Below are 18,086 nucleotides of genomic sequence, written 5' to 3'. Positions count from 1 at the left end.
CACGTTGTAGGTTATAGCAGAATTTCATCCTTTTTAAGACTCAGTAATATTCCAGTGTGTGGAGAGACTGCTTTTGTTTTCCATTCATCCATCAGTGGACACTTAGGTTGCCTCCATGTTTTGGCTGTTGTGAATAATGCTGCTCTGAACATGGATCTGCAAATGTCTGTTCAAGTGCCTGCTTTCAATTCCTCTGAGTGTATAATAACTGTTTTTTTTTATTGTACCTTTCCTTCCAGATCTTTGATTTAGAACTTGTGCTCTAGTTGTCTGTGCATTTCTATCTCTTGATGAGCTTTCTGATCCATAAATTCCAGTATTTCACACCATGCTTAAAGGGCTTTCCCACCCCGCCCCGATCCACTGATGGAGCAGCCCAGTGTGGACTCTGAAGCAAGACTGCTGGGGTGCCAGTCCCAGCCCTGCCTCCGACTAGTGAAGTGACCTTGCAGGTTACACAAGCTTAGTCTGAGTGCGTATGACATCCCTGTAGATGATGTAGAAGCAGAAATAGCAGTAGCACAACTCTAAACAGGATTTTATTTGGGTAAGTAATTCAGAACAGAGCCATGTGTGCTAATTCCAAATTTGACCTTCAGCTACGGAGAGATGGAGTAGCTCTGATGTCTCCAAGGCTGCCTTTGCAGGTGGAAGGAACTGGAGTCCATGTAAATTGGTGGACCTCTCCAAGGCCAGTGACAGACAGCCCCAGATTCCACTGGGGGAGAGGGTATGGTGGGAAGGGTCTTTATTTCGGGACTAATTTATACATTCTTTAAAAAACCAGAGTTTATAAATTACCTCCCACCATTTCTTGTTGCTTTGTAGTTCGGGAAAGTCATCCTTTAAGTGAATTAACTTTTGCAGTTTACCAGTTACCACTTGTCCCTTTGAAGCCTCCCACCCCAGATGGAGAACTTGTTTTTTTATCCACCGTGAACTGAGCACCTCCTTAGTACCGGGCACACGCGCACGGAGGTGGGGAATGGGCAGCTCTCGGTGTGGTGGGAGGGACAGACCTTGTCTAGAAGGACATCACCGCTTTACCTCAGTGCAGCAGCAGGTGTATCGACAGACACAGGGGCCACTGAGACCAGAGGGTCAGCCACACTGGGAGGGAGCTCGGAAGGTGGTGGGGGAAGTATTTAGGCCGATTCTTCATCAAGAGGAAGGGCTGTCCTGGCAGAAGGAATCACATATGCAGAGAGGTACAAACCAGAGGCCAGGTGCTTATGATGAGTGACTCAGAGCTTTCTGGTTTTGTTTTAGTTAATTTACTTTGTTTTTGTTTAGTTTTCATTTTCCCCCTATGGCCAGAGAACAGATAAAGAGATACGCATTAGAGAACAGATATACTTAAAACAAATTTCCTTAGGCACACAGGAGTGCTAATGTGTTTTGCAGATCTAATTTCAGGAAAAACAGCAAAAAAATTGGAAAGGAACTTAGACCATTTAATTCAGCTTCCTTATTTTCATAGACATGGAAACTGAGTCATACATGTAGAAGAATATAAAAATATTCTCTTCCCCAGTGCTAATGACAATAGCAGCTGCGCAAGGGGCAGGGAAAATTGAGTTTTCTTCTTTAAGTTAGTCTGAGTACGAAGCGCTGAGTATACAGAAAGAGAACTCTTGAGTTCTGTGATGACTTCAGTTGTTTCTTGCCAGGACTGTCACTCCTGGAATAGTCCTGGTTCATGAAAAGCAATAAGAAAATGCACATTTGCTAACTAGGAAAGTCAAGACTGAGAACCTTCATTTACTGAAAAGATTTAACAGAGGGACTTTGCATATTGTATGGAAGCACCCAGCCACTGAGGCTTCAGTTTTTTGTTTATGCTGAGACTTGTTTAATAGATAAACTTACTTTATTCGACGATCTGGTAGTCTCAGTTTTCAAAGCCTGTCTCTTACGTAGTAATGATAACCTCATAATGAGTTCAAATAATATTTAAATAACAATCTTAGAAGAGATGAAAATTCTTTAGTGACAAATTCTCAAACCTTAAAAAATACAAATGAATGTTATCCATTTGTCAGACTTTGCTTTGAAATAAAGAAATAGTGGCTTAAACTTTTCAGACTTTTGGCCATAAATAACGGAAATGATACAGATGAATCCAAGTGTTAAGTTTGTATTGTGTGTTAGATTATTTTTTTGGTGTTTATGGGATTGATTGATTGATTGATTGATTGAAACATAGTCAGATACAATGTGTCAGTTTCTGGTGTACAGCATAATGTCCCAGCCACACATATGCATCGTGTGTTAGATTTTATGATAGTCATAGTTTGGGTGAGAGTCACATTATTGAGGTTGCAGCATGGTTTACATGATGGTGAAGGGAAAGAGTCCCACAGTGCAGGATACAGGAGGGGAAAGGGCAGACCTGGTGCCCACCCTCACAGAGCTTTAATCGTAGCGGAATGAATTAGCGAAAAACAAGTAAGTAGAAAAAGAAAGTTATTGCAAAGAAGCAAAGGGCTGTAGTGGAGGATGACGGGGGGTGGCGGTGCTCCCTGAGACACGGAGTCTAGGAAGGCCTCTCTGAAGAAGCGACATTTCAGTGGAAACCTAGAGGAGAAGGAATTAAGTCTGTGAATGTTACTGCAAAAAGCCTTAGGGTTGGGAGATGGGCAGTGGGTGGGGGAAGAGCAGTGGATGATGAGGTTGGAGAGGATGGAGGCTAGCGATAGGGACAGGAAAATTGGGTTCCGGAGACTTCATTTGAGTCCCTGGTGCGAGTTTTATTCCTGAACATGTGGTTATCTGAGCCAATAAGTAACTTTTTTGTTTAAGCTACTTTCACTTGGGGTTTCCTTCATTGCGGACAGAAGTCCCAACCACACAAGGGGGCAGAGTGTTTGAATTCCTTGGAAGCACCTTTAGCTGCAGTTGCTGTATGTAGAGTTCAGGCTTTATCCATTCAGAAGGGAGTGTTCTTGTGTCATGTACTTTTGCCCGTGGCCCTGCCTGGGTCTGACTCCCTGGACTTGAATTGTTTGTATACTTTTAAAGCCATATGTACAGTCAGTCACTTGGTACCCGTCGGCTGGAAGTGATAGAAACGTAAGTTAACACCCTCACGCCACAGAGGAGAGTTTATTGGGAGGATACCAGTGTGTGGCATTGACTCAGAGAGGAAACGAAAAATGAAGTCACAGGAAGGGGCAGAGGATGTGGCCGGGACTCAGGAGCAGCTGGAACCAGCGGCCTGAATGCTGCCAGGACCGACGCAGTGTCTCTCTCCATGTGCTGGCTCTGTCTCTCTTTCTTGCTGTAGATCAGCTTTTACTGCTTGGCAAAAAGCATAGCTGCCAATTTGTAAAAATGAGTGGCCTGCAGACATGCTTCGTTTGCTCACAGTGCTTTTAAAAGCGGATTGAGTTATGAACATTTAATTAGAGAGGTTTCACAACAGAGTCCAAATTTCTGGTGCCTTTTTAAAAAAATCAGAAGCCTGACTTTCCTAACTCCCAGGCATCAGCTGGTGCTAAGGAGCTGCCCTTCCTTTTGGGAGGGGCAGTGCACGGTCCAAAGGGCCTCGGGGTTCCTGCTTCTCGCCTGCTTCTGCCTGGGGCTCCCTCTCCCAGCTGTATCCATCGTGGACCTTGCCCTCCCACGTGGGCCAGGTGCCCTTTTTGGGATCAGTTTCTTCCAGGGGACGGGGCCACATACTAACCTGGCATGTCTCCTTCAGCCCTCACCCCTCTCCTGTAAAAACCACGAGGACAGCGGAGGGGAGCAGTTTCTAGAAAAGGATGCCAGGCAGACAGTACCTTAAATCATTTAGCGAAATCTTTTAAAAACTCATTTTTACCAGATGTGCTTTTGCAAAAGGGTCTGTTTAAATAGTTCTCTATGTTTTGATTTTGGAGGCGAGTTCAGAGGGCTTCGGAGAAATTTTAGTGATTTATGGGAAGGAATAAGATAGTATATGAAAGTATATGCCCTAAGTATGGTTTGACAACACTAAATCTGGAGACCTGCAGTCTTGCCAGAGATACTTTCTTCTACCACATATATAATATGGAAGATTTGGAGTGCTTAAGCAAGTCTTTAATAAAAAATTGTCCTGAATTGAATTTCTAGGTTTTGTTGAGAGAAGAAGGAGCAATTTGTACTTTTTTTTTTTTCTCAATGTAACAGTTGATAACTGGACCATCCTCAAGAAGCTAAAGTAGAATTTAGTCCTGGGAGTATACCTGTCAAAAATAAGCATTTCTCTTGGAAATTAAGGTGTAACATGCCTATCCACTTGTTATTATGGGTGGTTTAACCTGGGATTGCAAAAATATGCTACAAACGTACTAAAAATCTTCCAAAACTGATTTAATAAAAATGAAAATTTAGGTATTGATAGAATTTGATAAAGTATTAAAGAAAAAAAAAACCTGTTTCCTGGTTTCTGGAGTTTTATTCTGTTCTAAATTGTGAAAATCCAAAGATTCATTTTCAAATCAGAATCACTCTCTTTGTTTCTTAAATTGATTTCATTATGTGGAAGTGAGCATTTCACTTTATTTTAAATATTTACTCATTTATTTTACATTGTCTTTTTTGGGGGGAGGTAATTAGGTTTATTTTTATTTATTTACTTTTTTTAAACAGAAGTACTGGGGATTGAACCCAGGACCCTCGTGCATGCTAAGCACATGCTCTACTGCTGAGCTGTACCCTCCCTACTGAGCATGTCATTTGAAGTCTTCATTATTTTGTCCCGCCTTTGGTGGAATTCTGTGCTTTCCCAAGACAGATAGTCTTTTAAAATTTTTCTTTCTCATTTACTCAGGGCTCCCCTACTTCTGGAACTTTAAAACTGTAGAATGAGTATAGGAAATGTTTGTAGTATTTGAATTTGAAGAACAGAAGTTAAATAGAAGACTCTGTGATGAATAAGATTCTTGAGTTAGGAGGTAAATGTGAAGAGGAAAGCATTCACTTGATGGGCTGAACGAAAATAAAGAGATCGTCTCTAGGAGTGATATCAGAGAGCTGAGTAATGATACTGCGTCATCTCCATCAAGTGACTAGAAAATAATTTTGAATCAGACTGTGAAAAGTAAATCAGCTTTCTTAAGATAGCAACGAGCCATGGCCTTTGCAAAAACAGAGGTGGTAGCATAGTGTGAACTGTGAGACTGTCAGCTAACAGTTGTTAGAAAGTAGGAATTCCAGTTGATGTTAGATTCGTGGTTCTGTTCCAGATGCATATTCTAATTTTTCTAGAATTAGGGTGAGAAAATGGCTGCAATCTTAGTGAATTTCATTCAATTAATAATGTTTTTTCTGTGATAGGTAATGAGTGAGGTAGTGATAAACAAAATACAGACTCTGTTCTCAAAGAGCTTAAAGTCTAATGGAATGGTTTTCAATCTGGGTGTGAATTAGAATTGTCTGGGCAGCTTAGAAGCATACATTCCCATGTGCCTAAATTGGAATCTCTAGGGAGAATGGGACCTAGGCACCTGTATTTTTGTCCTCATTATTTTTTAAAACTTTTTAGTGTAGGAATTTTCAAACATATACAAAAAGTACAGAGAATAGTATGATGAACTACCTTGATGCATCAGTCAATGATCAATTTTTGGCTAATCCTATTTCATCTGTATCCCTACTCACTCTCTTCCCCCTTGATAACATTGAAGGAAATCCCATAGATCATTTAGCTTCATTTGTAAAGAGGTTAAATGGAGTCACTTGAAAAAAATTTTAATCATAAATGTTCCTTAATATCTACAAATACAGTGTTCAGAATCCCCAGTTTTCTTGTTTATTTGTTCAAATTGGAATGCAGATAAGGTGCACATGTTTCGGTCAGTTGGTATAGCTCTTAGGTCTCACAGTTTACAGGGTCCCTCTCCAGGTCTCTTTTCTTGCACTTTATTTGTTGAAGAAACCGGGTGGCTTGTTCCATAGAGCTTCCTACAGTTTCTGTGTTGCTGGCAGTGTGCCTGTGTGGTATGTTCAACGCATTCCTCTGTCTCCTGCACCTCCCGTAAATCAGTAGTTAGAAGCTTTTTTTGGCAAGACTACATCATTGATGGTTATATGTCTTTTTCAAGATGTCAGGTTGTCTCTTTTTTGTAACATTAGCAGTCATTGATACTCAGTACTTAGATGTCTTAATTCATGAGGAGTTGCAAAATGGCGATAGCGCAAGTCCTATTGTTCCTTGATTAGTTAGAATATTTTGTAAAGGGAAACTTTGCTTCATGTGTTGTTTGGTTACCTGTCTGTACAGTTTGTATAAGAGAAGCAAGATACATTTTTAGTTTTTTCCCTTAATTTACCAATTTTTAAAATAATGAGTTGTTTCACTCATCCTCCAAAAGTGATGAATCAGGTGCTGTTTTGGTGTCTTTGTGAACAAATGTGCTGTGTTTCCATCCATTGCAGTTACTATCTTTATTGATCTTTAATTGTCCACCTTTGACTGGTCTCTTCTAATTGGCTCCTGAGCATATGTGTGCGTGCGCACATGTACATCTTAAAATTATGATCATTATCATAGCTAGCAGCATTTATTGTCACACCACAAAACGAGCCTCGGGGGAGGGCCGCTGCTTTAATTGCTTATCTTCTAGAATCACTGTTCACAATAGGTCACTCAAAAGACAGTATTTCCTTAGTGGAATGTGAATGAGAAATGTGACATAGTACGTGTTACGGAAAATTGCTTAAAGTGAGTCCTCATTTTTATTTCTTGAAACTCTCCCCTCATCATTCATTTATTCCTTTATTCATTCTCGGGGCATTTCTGGTCTCTAATTTACTGTAGGTCAGAATTGTAGGCCCTGGAGACACACACATATGAACAAGACACTACCTTACTGCCCAAGGAGCGCACGTGAGACTGTTTACAAATAACCACAAGTGTGTGTCGTGTCATTAAAAGGACAGTGATGTAGGGATTCAGTGCTGTTGGTTCTTACTCTTACACACATGCACACTCATATATACAGTCATTTTGTCACAACTATCTAATAATTTGGTGTTAGATGCCGAGAAATAAGAAGATTACATATCAACTTTCAATATTAATGGAAATGATGTCTACCTGGATAGACAGTGTCACTGCATTTTACTTTTTCACATTCAGCATTTACAGTCCCTGCAACCCATCTGTTTCCTGTGTCCCTTCATATTTGAGAGTGTTGCTTTTGTGGAGAGGGTCCTTCATGACCCTAGTTTAGATCAGATTGTTTCTGATTTGGATTGTGGCAGGAAGTGGTATGAATAGTTGGGATTTGGCTTGACACTTAGAATAGTGCTGCTTGTTAAAACGCAGAGTCTGATTCATAAGTAATCATGGAGACGCTTTAAGACCATACATATCCTGTTCCTCATCTAAATCTCTCCTTTAGATTTTGCATCTACTAATGATTCTACTATGATAGTTGCAAAATGTTGGTTTTCCAGCCGAGGTGCCCCCTCTGTGTATCAGTCTGCCTTTGGACTTGGAGTTCTACTCTAAGCAAGAACCCTCCCTTCTCCCCTTGTTTGTTTAATATTTGTTATAGAGATGGATTCATGAATTCCTCATTTTTCAGTGGTCTGTTTTCATTCTGTCCTTAATTATTTTAGTGCTTAAATTGTTCCAGATTTAGGATTGTCTTCCTTCTTGACTGTTATTTAAAGGATTAAAAACATGAGTAATGTTCTGAGAGACTCAAATATTATGTCGACGGCCTATTAGTAATATCCAAGCTACCTTCGAGCCGTGTTACCTGAAGAAAAAGTGCTAAATGTAATTCTTTGTGTGTGTATAGTATGTGATAATTTCCCACGTGCTTTCATGTACCTGGTACCGAGGACACCTGAATTTTACGAGGACTGGAGGAGGAAGTTTTTTTCCTGCATCGTCAAATTCTTATTTGATTTTCATGACAACATGATACAGACAAAGTGGCGTTTAGACTCTACCTACCAATTCATTTTCTCCTAGCTTAAGTTTAACAAAAGACTAATGACTGTATTAGCCTATGGGATTAAAGTTCAGTAGAAGCCACTTCTTCCTCGTAACACACATTGGCATAGCTTATGTACATGTACTGTGATTTGCTTTCAGAATTTCATTTCTCAAGTGAACATGTGTTCTTGTATTTGAATTAGTGCCATTGGTAGGGAGCTGATCTGATTCTAAGGTATCATAGAACATCACATAGGAAAAACATTTCCCAACTCTTTTGCCTCTCTACCAAGCAATCTAAATGAAAGTGTCTTGTTTTTCTATGCAGGAGGGTACATGTTTATTCTTATTGATCCAGTGCCTTACAGTTAAGTTGGGCTGGAGGACCCACCCCACAGTGGCTCCCCGTTTTCTCTAAAGTATGTTTCTTAATATAACATCTTAGGCTCATTTGTAGATGAACATGTCCATCTTTTGAGACGCAATACCCGGTCACTTCCCCACCCCATACCTGCGCCTCCATATGATGTGGTACCCGGACACACATGGTGTTTCACGCCTCTGCTGCTTTGCATGTGCCCTGTGTTATGCATGGAAAACTTCCCTCTCTCACCCCCACCTGCTAAGTGAGCTCTCACTCAATTCTGAAGCCTTTCCGGAGTTCATTATGCTTTCCATTATACCTTGTACCATCTTTATCATTACATGTGAGCAATGATACTTCAGAGCTTTATTTATATATAACTTCCCTTAGGAGATTGAGTTTCTAAGGGCACAGCTTGGCACAAAGTAGTGTTTAAATGTTTTTTGAACAAAAATGAAGCCCACTATAGAGCTTTCCTGTTGGTAGATGGAGACATATTAAAGTGTGTCTGTGGGTATGTTTGTCAACTCCCTGGTAAAAGACTTGTCAGGTGAGGGCCATGCCAGGTCCTGGTGTTACAGGCCCAAATTCCCCTTGTTGGAAGGTCTGTGTTGTAGCTTTCGCATATTGGCTCCGACCCCAGATAGGTCATGGAAGAGAGCAGGAAGTTTGCAAGCCCCTTAGAGAGAGTTCTGGGAGAAGTATACTTGCTTTGTGAAAAATGGGTGTCTGCTGAAGTGAGGGATGACATGTCCTGATGTCTGCAGCCTGCATGGAAAGGCATCAAAAAACAAGACAGATTGATGGGTGGGTAGAGGGCTGCCAGGTGACTGAGTCTGTGGTAGAGCAAGTGGAGTGAAATGTTAATTGTAGAATCTGGGTGGTGGGTATGTGCGTTCACTGTGCAGCTCTTTCTACTTTTCTGGAAACTTGAAACTTTTCATAGTAAAATGTGGGGAAAAGGATAGCTGTGTTGTTTTCTAGGAACACATTTATTGGCTAGGCATATCTGTTATAAACTCAAATCATCAGCATGAGCTTCCTAAACCTCACTGCCTTTTTTCTTCCTGTTCTTTCTCCTCCTCTCTTTAGTCAATGATTTCAAATGTCAGTTCTCGTGTCACTCCCTCTAGGAACATTTCCCTGACCCTCCCGTCTGATCTAGTCGTTTCTCTGTGTTCCCAGGGCACCCCTTGGATGCTCCTGCCTTCGAATTTATCATGCCATATTGTAATCATTTACTAATTTGCCTGTCCACTAGACTTTGAGTTTCTTGAGTGCAAAGACTATGTTTCTGGACTGCTTTCAGTATACATAAAAGCAACAGCAACAATAAATAGACTCACAGCGGATTAAACACACAGTGGTTTATTCTCTCCAATCCCAGAAGTCTGGACGGTCGGCATCGGCAGTTTCCGGGACTGGTTCAGGGATGGGCGCTTGGCTGACGCTCCTGCCTTTTTCACGTCTTGACCTTCATGTCAAGCGCTGATGTAGTTATGTAGGTTGGAACTATCCACCATGGTTATTTTAAGTTTTGAGCTCTGAGCCTGGGTATTTTAGCAGATATCTGTGAATCTGTTGAATAGTCTTCAAGTTATTTGTTGTGGTTTCTTCTAGAGAAATTGTCTTTCTTTTTTGAAAAATAGCAGCTCAGAATTAGATGTTGACATGTGTTTGAAAGCACCTCCCCCACCTGGAAAATTATTTCTCCATTTTCTTGCAGCTGTAATCATTCATAGAAGCAGGGTTGCTTCAGAGACATCGGGTGACAGAGTGATGGTCTGGAGTTTCCAACCTCACGGCCCAGCCTCAGTCCTGTGGTGAACAGCTGTGGACCAGAAATTAGGCCAGAAGCAGTTTCACCTTCCTGAGCCTTTAGGGGAGACCCGCTTCTTATCCCACTTACTCTATTTTAGCTTAATTATTTAATTAATTGCTTAGAACACTCATTAAAAAGCACATAATTAGGAAAGGGGAGTGGAAAGATGGCCTGGTGTAGGCAAGTGAACTGAGGGTCCAGTGCAAGGAGAGCGGGCAGGTGTGTGAGTCCACTCAGGGCCGCCCGAGGCCGGTCACGTGACTTCATGGTGCGGGTGATCCTTAAGTCATCCAGGAAAGGCTTAGTCCTCTGTTTAAGAAGACGGAAAGATATATCGTGAAGAATAACATGCAAAGCTTCATAAATACAATCTCAAAAAGGTTTTAAATATAGGAATATATGGATTAAAATATAAGAATATGTAAGTTACAGTGCGAGCAGGAAATAACATTGTTAATAGCAAATATCTCTGGGTGACAGGATTTTGTTTTTTCTTTTTTAAAGATAGTTTTATGTCTTTTTAAAATTTTCTACTGAGCATTGAAGGGGTTCAGAGTATGCCACCCTGAAATATGCCACATTGACATAAGAATTATTTTGAGGTGAGGGCAACTGAAAAGTAACAGACACAAAAGCTCTGCCCGCCCCTCTCTATCAGGAAGGGCGGAGCAAGTCTTAATCACCTGATCGCCCAGAGAAGCGCCGGAGGAACCCACATAACACGTCTTACTCACTAGCCCGCATCTTCCATTAGTTTCCCCTTATGTTCACCTTCCCACCGTTTGCCACTCCTCCACGTGCAAAGCCCCTTTCCTTTGTCTTGTCCCTTCTCTACAACATCCATTGTTTTTTGGCTAAGATGCTATATAAGCCCGCCCTCCTCGAGTCACCGCCACTGATTCTGTGTGTGTGTGTGCAACACGCACATGTTAATAAGCTTCTGTTTGTGTTTCTCTCCTTAATCCGTCTTTTGTCAGTCTGATTTTCCAGCCCCAACCAATGAACTAAGATGGGTTTGTTTTTCCTCTCCTACATTTTTATTATTTTTCACTTTAAATAATTAAAAAAGTATTTTAGACATTCAGAGTGGTTCTTTTTCAGCTCTTGGTCTTTTGATATTGCAGTTTTTCCTCACATTTTGGTTTTGTCTTTCTTTAAAATGATCAAATAACCCCTTTTCTAATGACTGTCTGAAAAGTCCTGCCTGTTATGGATGCTGACTCTCCTGTAGAATTATTTTCTTGGGTGTTTCATAGGTTGGAACTGTGGGCTCCAGTTTGCGGGCTTTAGTTCCAGGAATCCTGGGCCATCTTCACTGCATGTTTGCCCCCAGAGGGGCTGTGTTCAGCACTCTGCCCTGTGCTCCAGCACTGTGACCAGCCCGGGGTTACGTTTTATGTTAATTTCTTGGCTTCGGATTTCAGGGTACACCTTCCTTACAGCCAGGGCTCAGGCAGACAGGCTTCCTTATTTTATTCCCCTGCTGGTGGTGTAGGGGAGCAGAATTTATCATCCCCAAATATATCTCTTTGGCACATGAGTAGTTTTAAGCTGGTTACTTTCTAAAACACAGCAGACATGGAAAAAAATCTGAAAACCAAGTAGGAGTTTTGTGAGAAGCGTTGACATTTACTAGGTACAGCTTCATTTATAAAGATGTCTCCCTTGCTGTACCAGGGCAACTGACCGAATTTCTAGAAACTCTTACCAGTGGAGAAGGCAGTGACTTAAACCTGCATAACAGCGGTGGCCTTGTTTACTGGGATTTCCCTGGTCACCTCCCACAACTGGCTCTCCCCACACCAACATCCTCTTTGGCTGAGGACAGCCTTTAAGGTGAGGGCTTGGGCCATTTTGGCCAGTTACTCAGTTTCCCTGGGTCCTCTCCCATGGCTACATGTTATTAAACTTTGTTTGGTTTTCTCCTGTTAATCTGTCTCATGTCAGTTGAATTCTTAGACCAGCCAGAGGAACCTAGAAGAGTAAAAGAAATTTCTTCCTCCCCGACAGTGGACAGATGTTTTGCTAGTCTGTTCTTTACCTAAAAGTGTGTTCCTTCAAGGTCTTGGCTTCTCAGTTCTCAACTGAGAAGAGGTCTTGGTTCTAACGCTCATCTAGCAAGGGCGTTTGGCCTCCTAGCCCCGTGTGCTTGTTAAATCCTAAGTTCCCAAGAACAGCAGCCCTCCAGGACCACAGAAATATCAGCTCTTACTGCTCTGATTTTTTTTCTCCCCAACATGGGGATTTCTTACTTTCTTTTCAGCTCAGCTGTGCACTTAATAGATGTTCTCAACTTTGGAGGTCCACTGTAATCACCTGGGAGGCTTGTAGATGGGATCCCAGACATCCCAGGCATCCCAGACCAAATTCCATCAGAATCTCTGGGGATGTTTTTAAAGCTCCCCAGCGATTCCATTGTGCTGCCAAGGATGGGAATGACTGATTTAAACTGATGTTGTTTTATGTTGCCCATTGGGGTGTGTGTGTTTAAATATATTTATTTTTCTTCTGGGGCTATTTTCAAGTTACTTTGTCAGAAGTAATGGAAATGGGTACCGATAATATTATAATTAGAAAAAAAATTATCTTAAAATCAGATGGGAAGGAAACCAGCCTTTCTTAAGTTCCTACCATGTGCTAAGCACAGGGCTCAGGTCTTGCCCACATTATCACATTTGATACTCAGAAGAATGCTGCATGGCAGGTGGTGGTTTACTTGTTTTTGCAGGTAGGAAAACTGAGTAACTAGCATCTAACTCACACGTCTCATGAATGGCAGAGCCAGCCTTGGGCCCCCTTCATCCTATGTCCTTTTTCCTTATGCTGTGAAGTATATAAAAGATTGTCCATACAAATGGTTTAAAATAAAAATTAGCACTCAGGTTAGAAGAAGTTTCAGGAACCTATTAAATTTACTAGTTAAAAAAATTAAAAAAAATTTTTTTTGTGGGGGAAGTAATTAGGTCTATTTATTTATTTTTAGAGGAGGTGCTGGGGATTGAACCCAGGACCTTGAGCATGTTAAGCATGCTCTCTACCACTTGAGGTTTACCCTCCCCCTACTAAATTTACTTCTTTGGAATACTTGATCTTCCCACGCTGCCAAGGTTGCTGTGTTCTCCTCCTTCAATCTCACTTCCGATGAGGTTAAACTGATTTTGACTAACAGATGGTTATTTTAGAAAAGTTCAACTCATTTTAGTCCATCAGTGTAAATAAACGTGGAGTAAATAATTTAGTTTTCCTCCTTTTAACTGTCACGTGTCGTAAAGGGGTGCTTATTGTTAGAAGCATGTTTACTTATCCCTTTTAACACGTTGATCTCCACGTCACCCAAATCTGGGGACAGTTGTGTTTCCTCAGGGGTACCCAATCTACGGAGAGGTGATCAGCTTGTTAAGAGCTCGTCCTCGATCCCCATGGTGGGCCACGTTGGGGTGTGTGTGTCAGAGGAACACGGAGAGGAGAGGGATGAGACACAGAGGTGGAGGTGGGGGTCCCTGAGCTGTGGCATTGGATGACAGGGTCATCTGACGTGTGGTCCTGCCACTTCCGTGGAGCACTGTTGGGTGTGCTGAGTTTGAGGGCTGGGTTGGGCTCCCCTGCGTCTCCAGGGATGGGGCATTGGATGCGCCCACCCATTTCTTCCCTGTCTTGCCTTCGCTCTGGTCCTGGCTCTGCTGCGGTCAGCGGCTTCCGGAGTGGTTAGAGGGCGTTTATCTCTGCCTGGAGCCTGGAAAGATGGCTCCGCTCTTGGAGTGTGTGGGTCAGGCTTTTCTGGAGTGTGTGGTTTTCATTTGATTTCACTGAGGTAGAAACCAACCCTCCTCTAAGTCTTTGTCTTCTTCATTGGCAGCTCTTCACCTGGGTCTTCTGTCTGGGCTTCGCAGCCTCAGAAAACCAGCAGGATGGCCGCAAACAAGAGTAAGGGCCAGAACTCGCTGGCCCTTCACAAGGTGATCATGGTCGGCAGCGGAGGGGTGGGCAAGTCGGCCCTGACGCTCCAGTTCATGTATGACGAGGTAAGACGCCAGGCACGGCCTGCTGCCCGTCGTCTGCGTGGCAGCGTCCCCTCTCCAGCTGTTCACCTGCCGCCCCACCCACCCCCAGGATGGAGGATCAAGGGGCGTTTAAGGGGGTGTTAAGGGGGTTTCTGAATAGCTTTCCAGGGGGTTCTAACCAGCGTAAGATCTGGGTTGCTGATTTTAGGTAAGTAATTTCAATGCTGGCAGGGATGTGAGGGGTCCCTGCTCGCATCATTTCCACCGTTGTACCTTTCTTTATGATGGGGGCAGCTGGGGGGGCAGGGGCCTCTAAGGGTATATGTAATGAACAGGTCAGAGGCTTAGCTTTGTGACAGTCAGTCTGCAGAGATACTGAAAGGGGGAGCTGAGTTGTAAGAATTGAATCTTTTCTGAGTGTTGGACATCAGGTTCTCTCTAGGTCTCCCGTGGATCAGGGTATGCGCCCCGCCATCCTTGCCCCAGATTTACATCACTTACTGTGGATAATGTAACTGCTGCTGAGTCCAGTGTGACAACAGTCTTAATCCCTATGGCAACAAGTGTCCCCACTTGATGGCCATTTGCGGACACTGCACTTGAGTGTTCAGACCAGAACTTGAACCTCAGGGCCTCTCACTGGCAGGATATCCACAAGGGCATGTGCTTTATACAATTTGCAAAAGAAAAAAATACTATGACCATGATCCGTTAAGATCATTATCTCTTTTCTCTGGACTCTCTCCCCTCTGTCCAACTTGCTCATATGCGGGCTGGGTTTGAAGTGGCCACATTTGGGATCTAACTGAGGGAAGCTGAATTAAGGATACGCTTAGCTGGGGTCTAAAGGTGTATGTTTGTGTGGTCTGGAGTCGCTTGGCATGTGGTTGGGTTATGACTAGCTGCCCCAGTGCAGGAAGGGCTTCCAGGAATATTCCCACCGCCCACTGTGCTGGCTCACCTGGCGTAGTGGTATGAGGTGCGGGGCCAGGGTGTGTCCTGGTACGAGTGTGTCCTCTGGCATCTGGCATTGAAAGTGTGTGGGCAGTGGAGGAGGAACAAGGGGCAAAACTTAAGGAGTCAGAAACTAGTCTGGAATGTTCTTCCAGATCTTACAGCTTCTTACAGGGAAGTGGGATAGAGGTTTCCTAAAGTCGCGAACAGTCCTCAAACTTTCATGACTAGTGACGTCACATAGTTGTGAAGCTGAAAAAAACCTTTCTAAACCATCAATAAAAGGGAAATTTGGACCAATGGTGCTAGAAGAATAAATTATTTTTTAATTCTCTGCAGGAAGTATTTCAGGATCATTGACATATGACAAGATAATTCAAATATCAGCCAAGTAGGAAGGTATTCTAGAGGTATGTCAGGCAGTTAATTAATAAAATTATATTCTTTCGCTGGGTTTTGTGATGTAAATGGTATCTGTATTATTGCTGTGTAACAAATTACCACACACTTGGCAGCTTAAAACAACACACATCTGTTATCTCCAGTTTCCAGGGGTGAGGAGGCTAGCCCGGCTGAGCTAGTCTGCTCAGAGTCTCACAGGATGCAGGGAGGGGGTCGGCCGAGGCTGTGCGCTCACCTGAGGGTCCCATCCTTCTCCAGGCTCCCTGGTTGCTGGCAGATGTGGGACAGAGGCCCTCAGCTCCTGGAGGTCGCCCACAGTTCTCTGCCACTTGGCCCTTTCCATAGATAGTTCTTACCACAGCAGCTTGCTTCCTCCCCACCTCTCTGGATTGCTAAGTCAGAGTCTTATACACAGAAATGTGGGTGGAGGATATGGCTCAGTGGTAGAGCACATGCTTAGCATGCACAAGGTCTTGGGTTCAACCCCCCAGGACCTCCATTAAAAACAACAACAATACAGAATCTTATACACAGAAATGTAGTCAGGGGGTAATCTCATCACCTTTGCCATTTTCTGTTGGTTAGAACTAGTCACGGGTTCCTCTGCAGTCAAGGGAAGACTGTCACACAAGGGCATGACGCATCAAGGGTCACCTGAGGGTGGGTTCGCCACAGTATTTGTGCATTTTAAAAAATGTATGATGAATTGTAATTTCTTTTCTCATTCTAGATAATCACTTTTATATTTAATATTATGTGTATAATTTTGTATTATTTTCTTAAAAGAGGGCCCCACAGTGAATAAGCTTCAGACCGAAACCACCATCTCCTCCTGGGCCATTCCCCACTGTGTCTTATCACGGGGAACTTTTGTTTCTGATGCTTGCTAGCTTTCCTTTTACTTTTACTAGGGGCCAAAGTGGGGAAAGCTAGCAGAATCTGTTTCATTTACCCAAAACATTTTTGCATAAACCTCTTCTGGGAGGCAGACTTCAAAATCTGCTTTGAAAGTCTTTGTTTTTGCTTAATACTGTGACTTTCTTGCTAAAGAGTGTTTTTCTTTTATAACAGAGACTGGGGAAGAAGGGGCGGTGAGGAGAGGAATTAAGAGGAGGGAGACAGGATTAGAGAAGTAGTTGCTGATGGAGATGAGGAAAGGAGAACTTGGCCGGAAATATTTGGGGTTGTCACGACTGGGCGGGGGTGCTACTGGGACCCAGTGGGTAGAGGCCGGGATGCTGGCGCACATGCTACAGTGCACGGGAGAGACCCCACAAGAGAAGGAATTGTCCAGTGTAAAATGTCAGCAGTGCTGCTGTTGAGAAGCCCTGGATCAGAGGCGGAGCTGTGGCAGATCAGACGAGGGAGATTCCTCTACCGTGTAGGTGACTGAGAGGCCCAAGGATGCCAAATCTAAGCGCAGAAGAATCAAGAGTTTTTTTCCCTCTTCTTCCTCGTTTCTTTGGAGAAACGGGAAAGCTATGCCTGACCTTAGTCTGTTGTTCTCACTTGCTAACATATTTGAGAACCAGAAAGGAGCAGTTATTGAGGAAATGGTCAAATAAAATCACAGCAAGAAAAGAAGAGAGATGAAGTGATGTGTATTTAGGGGAGTGTTTAATTGATTTCCTAAAGCAATGCTCTGTGATAGAACCTTCTGGGATGATGGCAATGCTCTGTATCTATGCTGTCCAGTTCACGTGGCTACTGAGCCCTTGGCACGTGGCCGGTGGCTACTATATTAAACAGCATAATCCTAGAACCACACTTCTAGAGCTTGAAGAGACCTTAGCAATGATCCACACCTAGCTGATCATAGAGTCTCCTGGGCAACCTTTTTTCCATAGAATCTCCTGGGGGACCTTTTTTTTTTTTATATTGACATATAGTCAGATACAATTTGTCAGTTTCTGGTGTACAGCATAATGTCCCAGCCATGCTTATACATACATGTATTTGTTTTCATATTCCTTTTCGTTAAAGGTTATTGCAAGATATTGAATATAGTTCCCTGTGCTCTACAGAAGAAATTTATTTTTTATCGTTTTATGTATAGTGGTTATCATTTGCAAATCTCAAACTCCCAAATTTATCCCTTCCCACACCCTTTGCCCTGGTAATCATAAGATTATTTACTATGTCTGTGAGTTTGTTACTGTTTTGTAGATGAGTTCATTGGTGTCTTCTTTTTTCTTTTTCTTTTTCTTTCAGATTCCACATAAGAGTGATATCATATGGTATTTTTCTTTCTCTTTCTGACTTACTTCACTTAGAATGACGATCTCCAGGTTCATCCATGTTGCTGCAAATGGCATTATTTTATTCCTTTTTTTATGGCTGAGTAGTATTCCATTGTATAAATATACCACAACTTCTTTATCCAGTCATGTGTTGATGGACATTTGGGTTGCTTCCATGTCTTGGCTATTGTATATACTGCTGCTATGAACATTGGGGTGCATGTATCTTTTTGAATTAGAGTTCCCTCAGGATATATATGGGGAACCTTTTAACAAAATACCTTCTGAATCACATTTCTGGAGTTGATGACTAGGAGTATTTCTTTTTATGAAGCTCTCCCAGCAATTTTGACATATGGCCAGGTATGGTTACTCCTGTCTGGGAGAT

At 42.6% G+C, this 18,086-nt stretch overlaps 1 protein-coding gene across 3 annotated transcripts in view; it reads left to right on the top strand.

Annotated features, from left to right (window-relative positions):
* The window catches only part of RALB (RAS like proto-oncogene B), a 65,172-nt gene that overhangs the window by 33,948 nt on the left and 13,138 nt on the right, over window positions 1-18,086 (top strand). For all 3 annotated transcript variants that reach the window (XM_074363505.1, XM_045516372.2, XM_010954724.3), the window contains one exon: window positions 13,958-14,123. In XM_074363505.1, the coding sequence (XP_074219606.1) occupies window positions 14,010-14,123 (114 nt within the window). In that variant the 5' untranslated portion in view covers window positions 13,958-14,009. The remainder of the gene's footprint in view (window positions 1-13,957; window positions 14,124-18,086) is intronic.

Source organism: Camelus bactrianus, chromosome 5 (assembly GCF_048773025.1).
Source record: "Camelus bactrianus isolate YW-2024 breed Bactrian camel chromosome 5, ASM4877302v1, whole genome shotgun sequence".
Classification (NCBI taxonomy): Eukaryota; Metazoa; Chordata; class Mammalia; order Artiodactyla; family Camelidae; genus Camelus; species Camelus bactrianus.
This window is presented reverse-complemented; position numbering and strand designations above follow the sequence as displayed.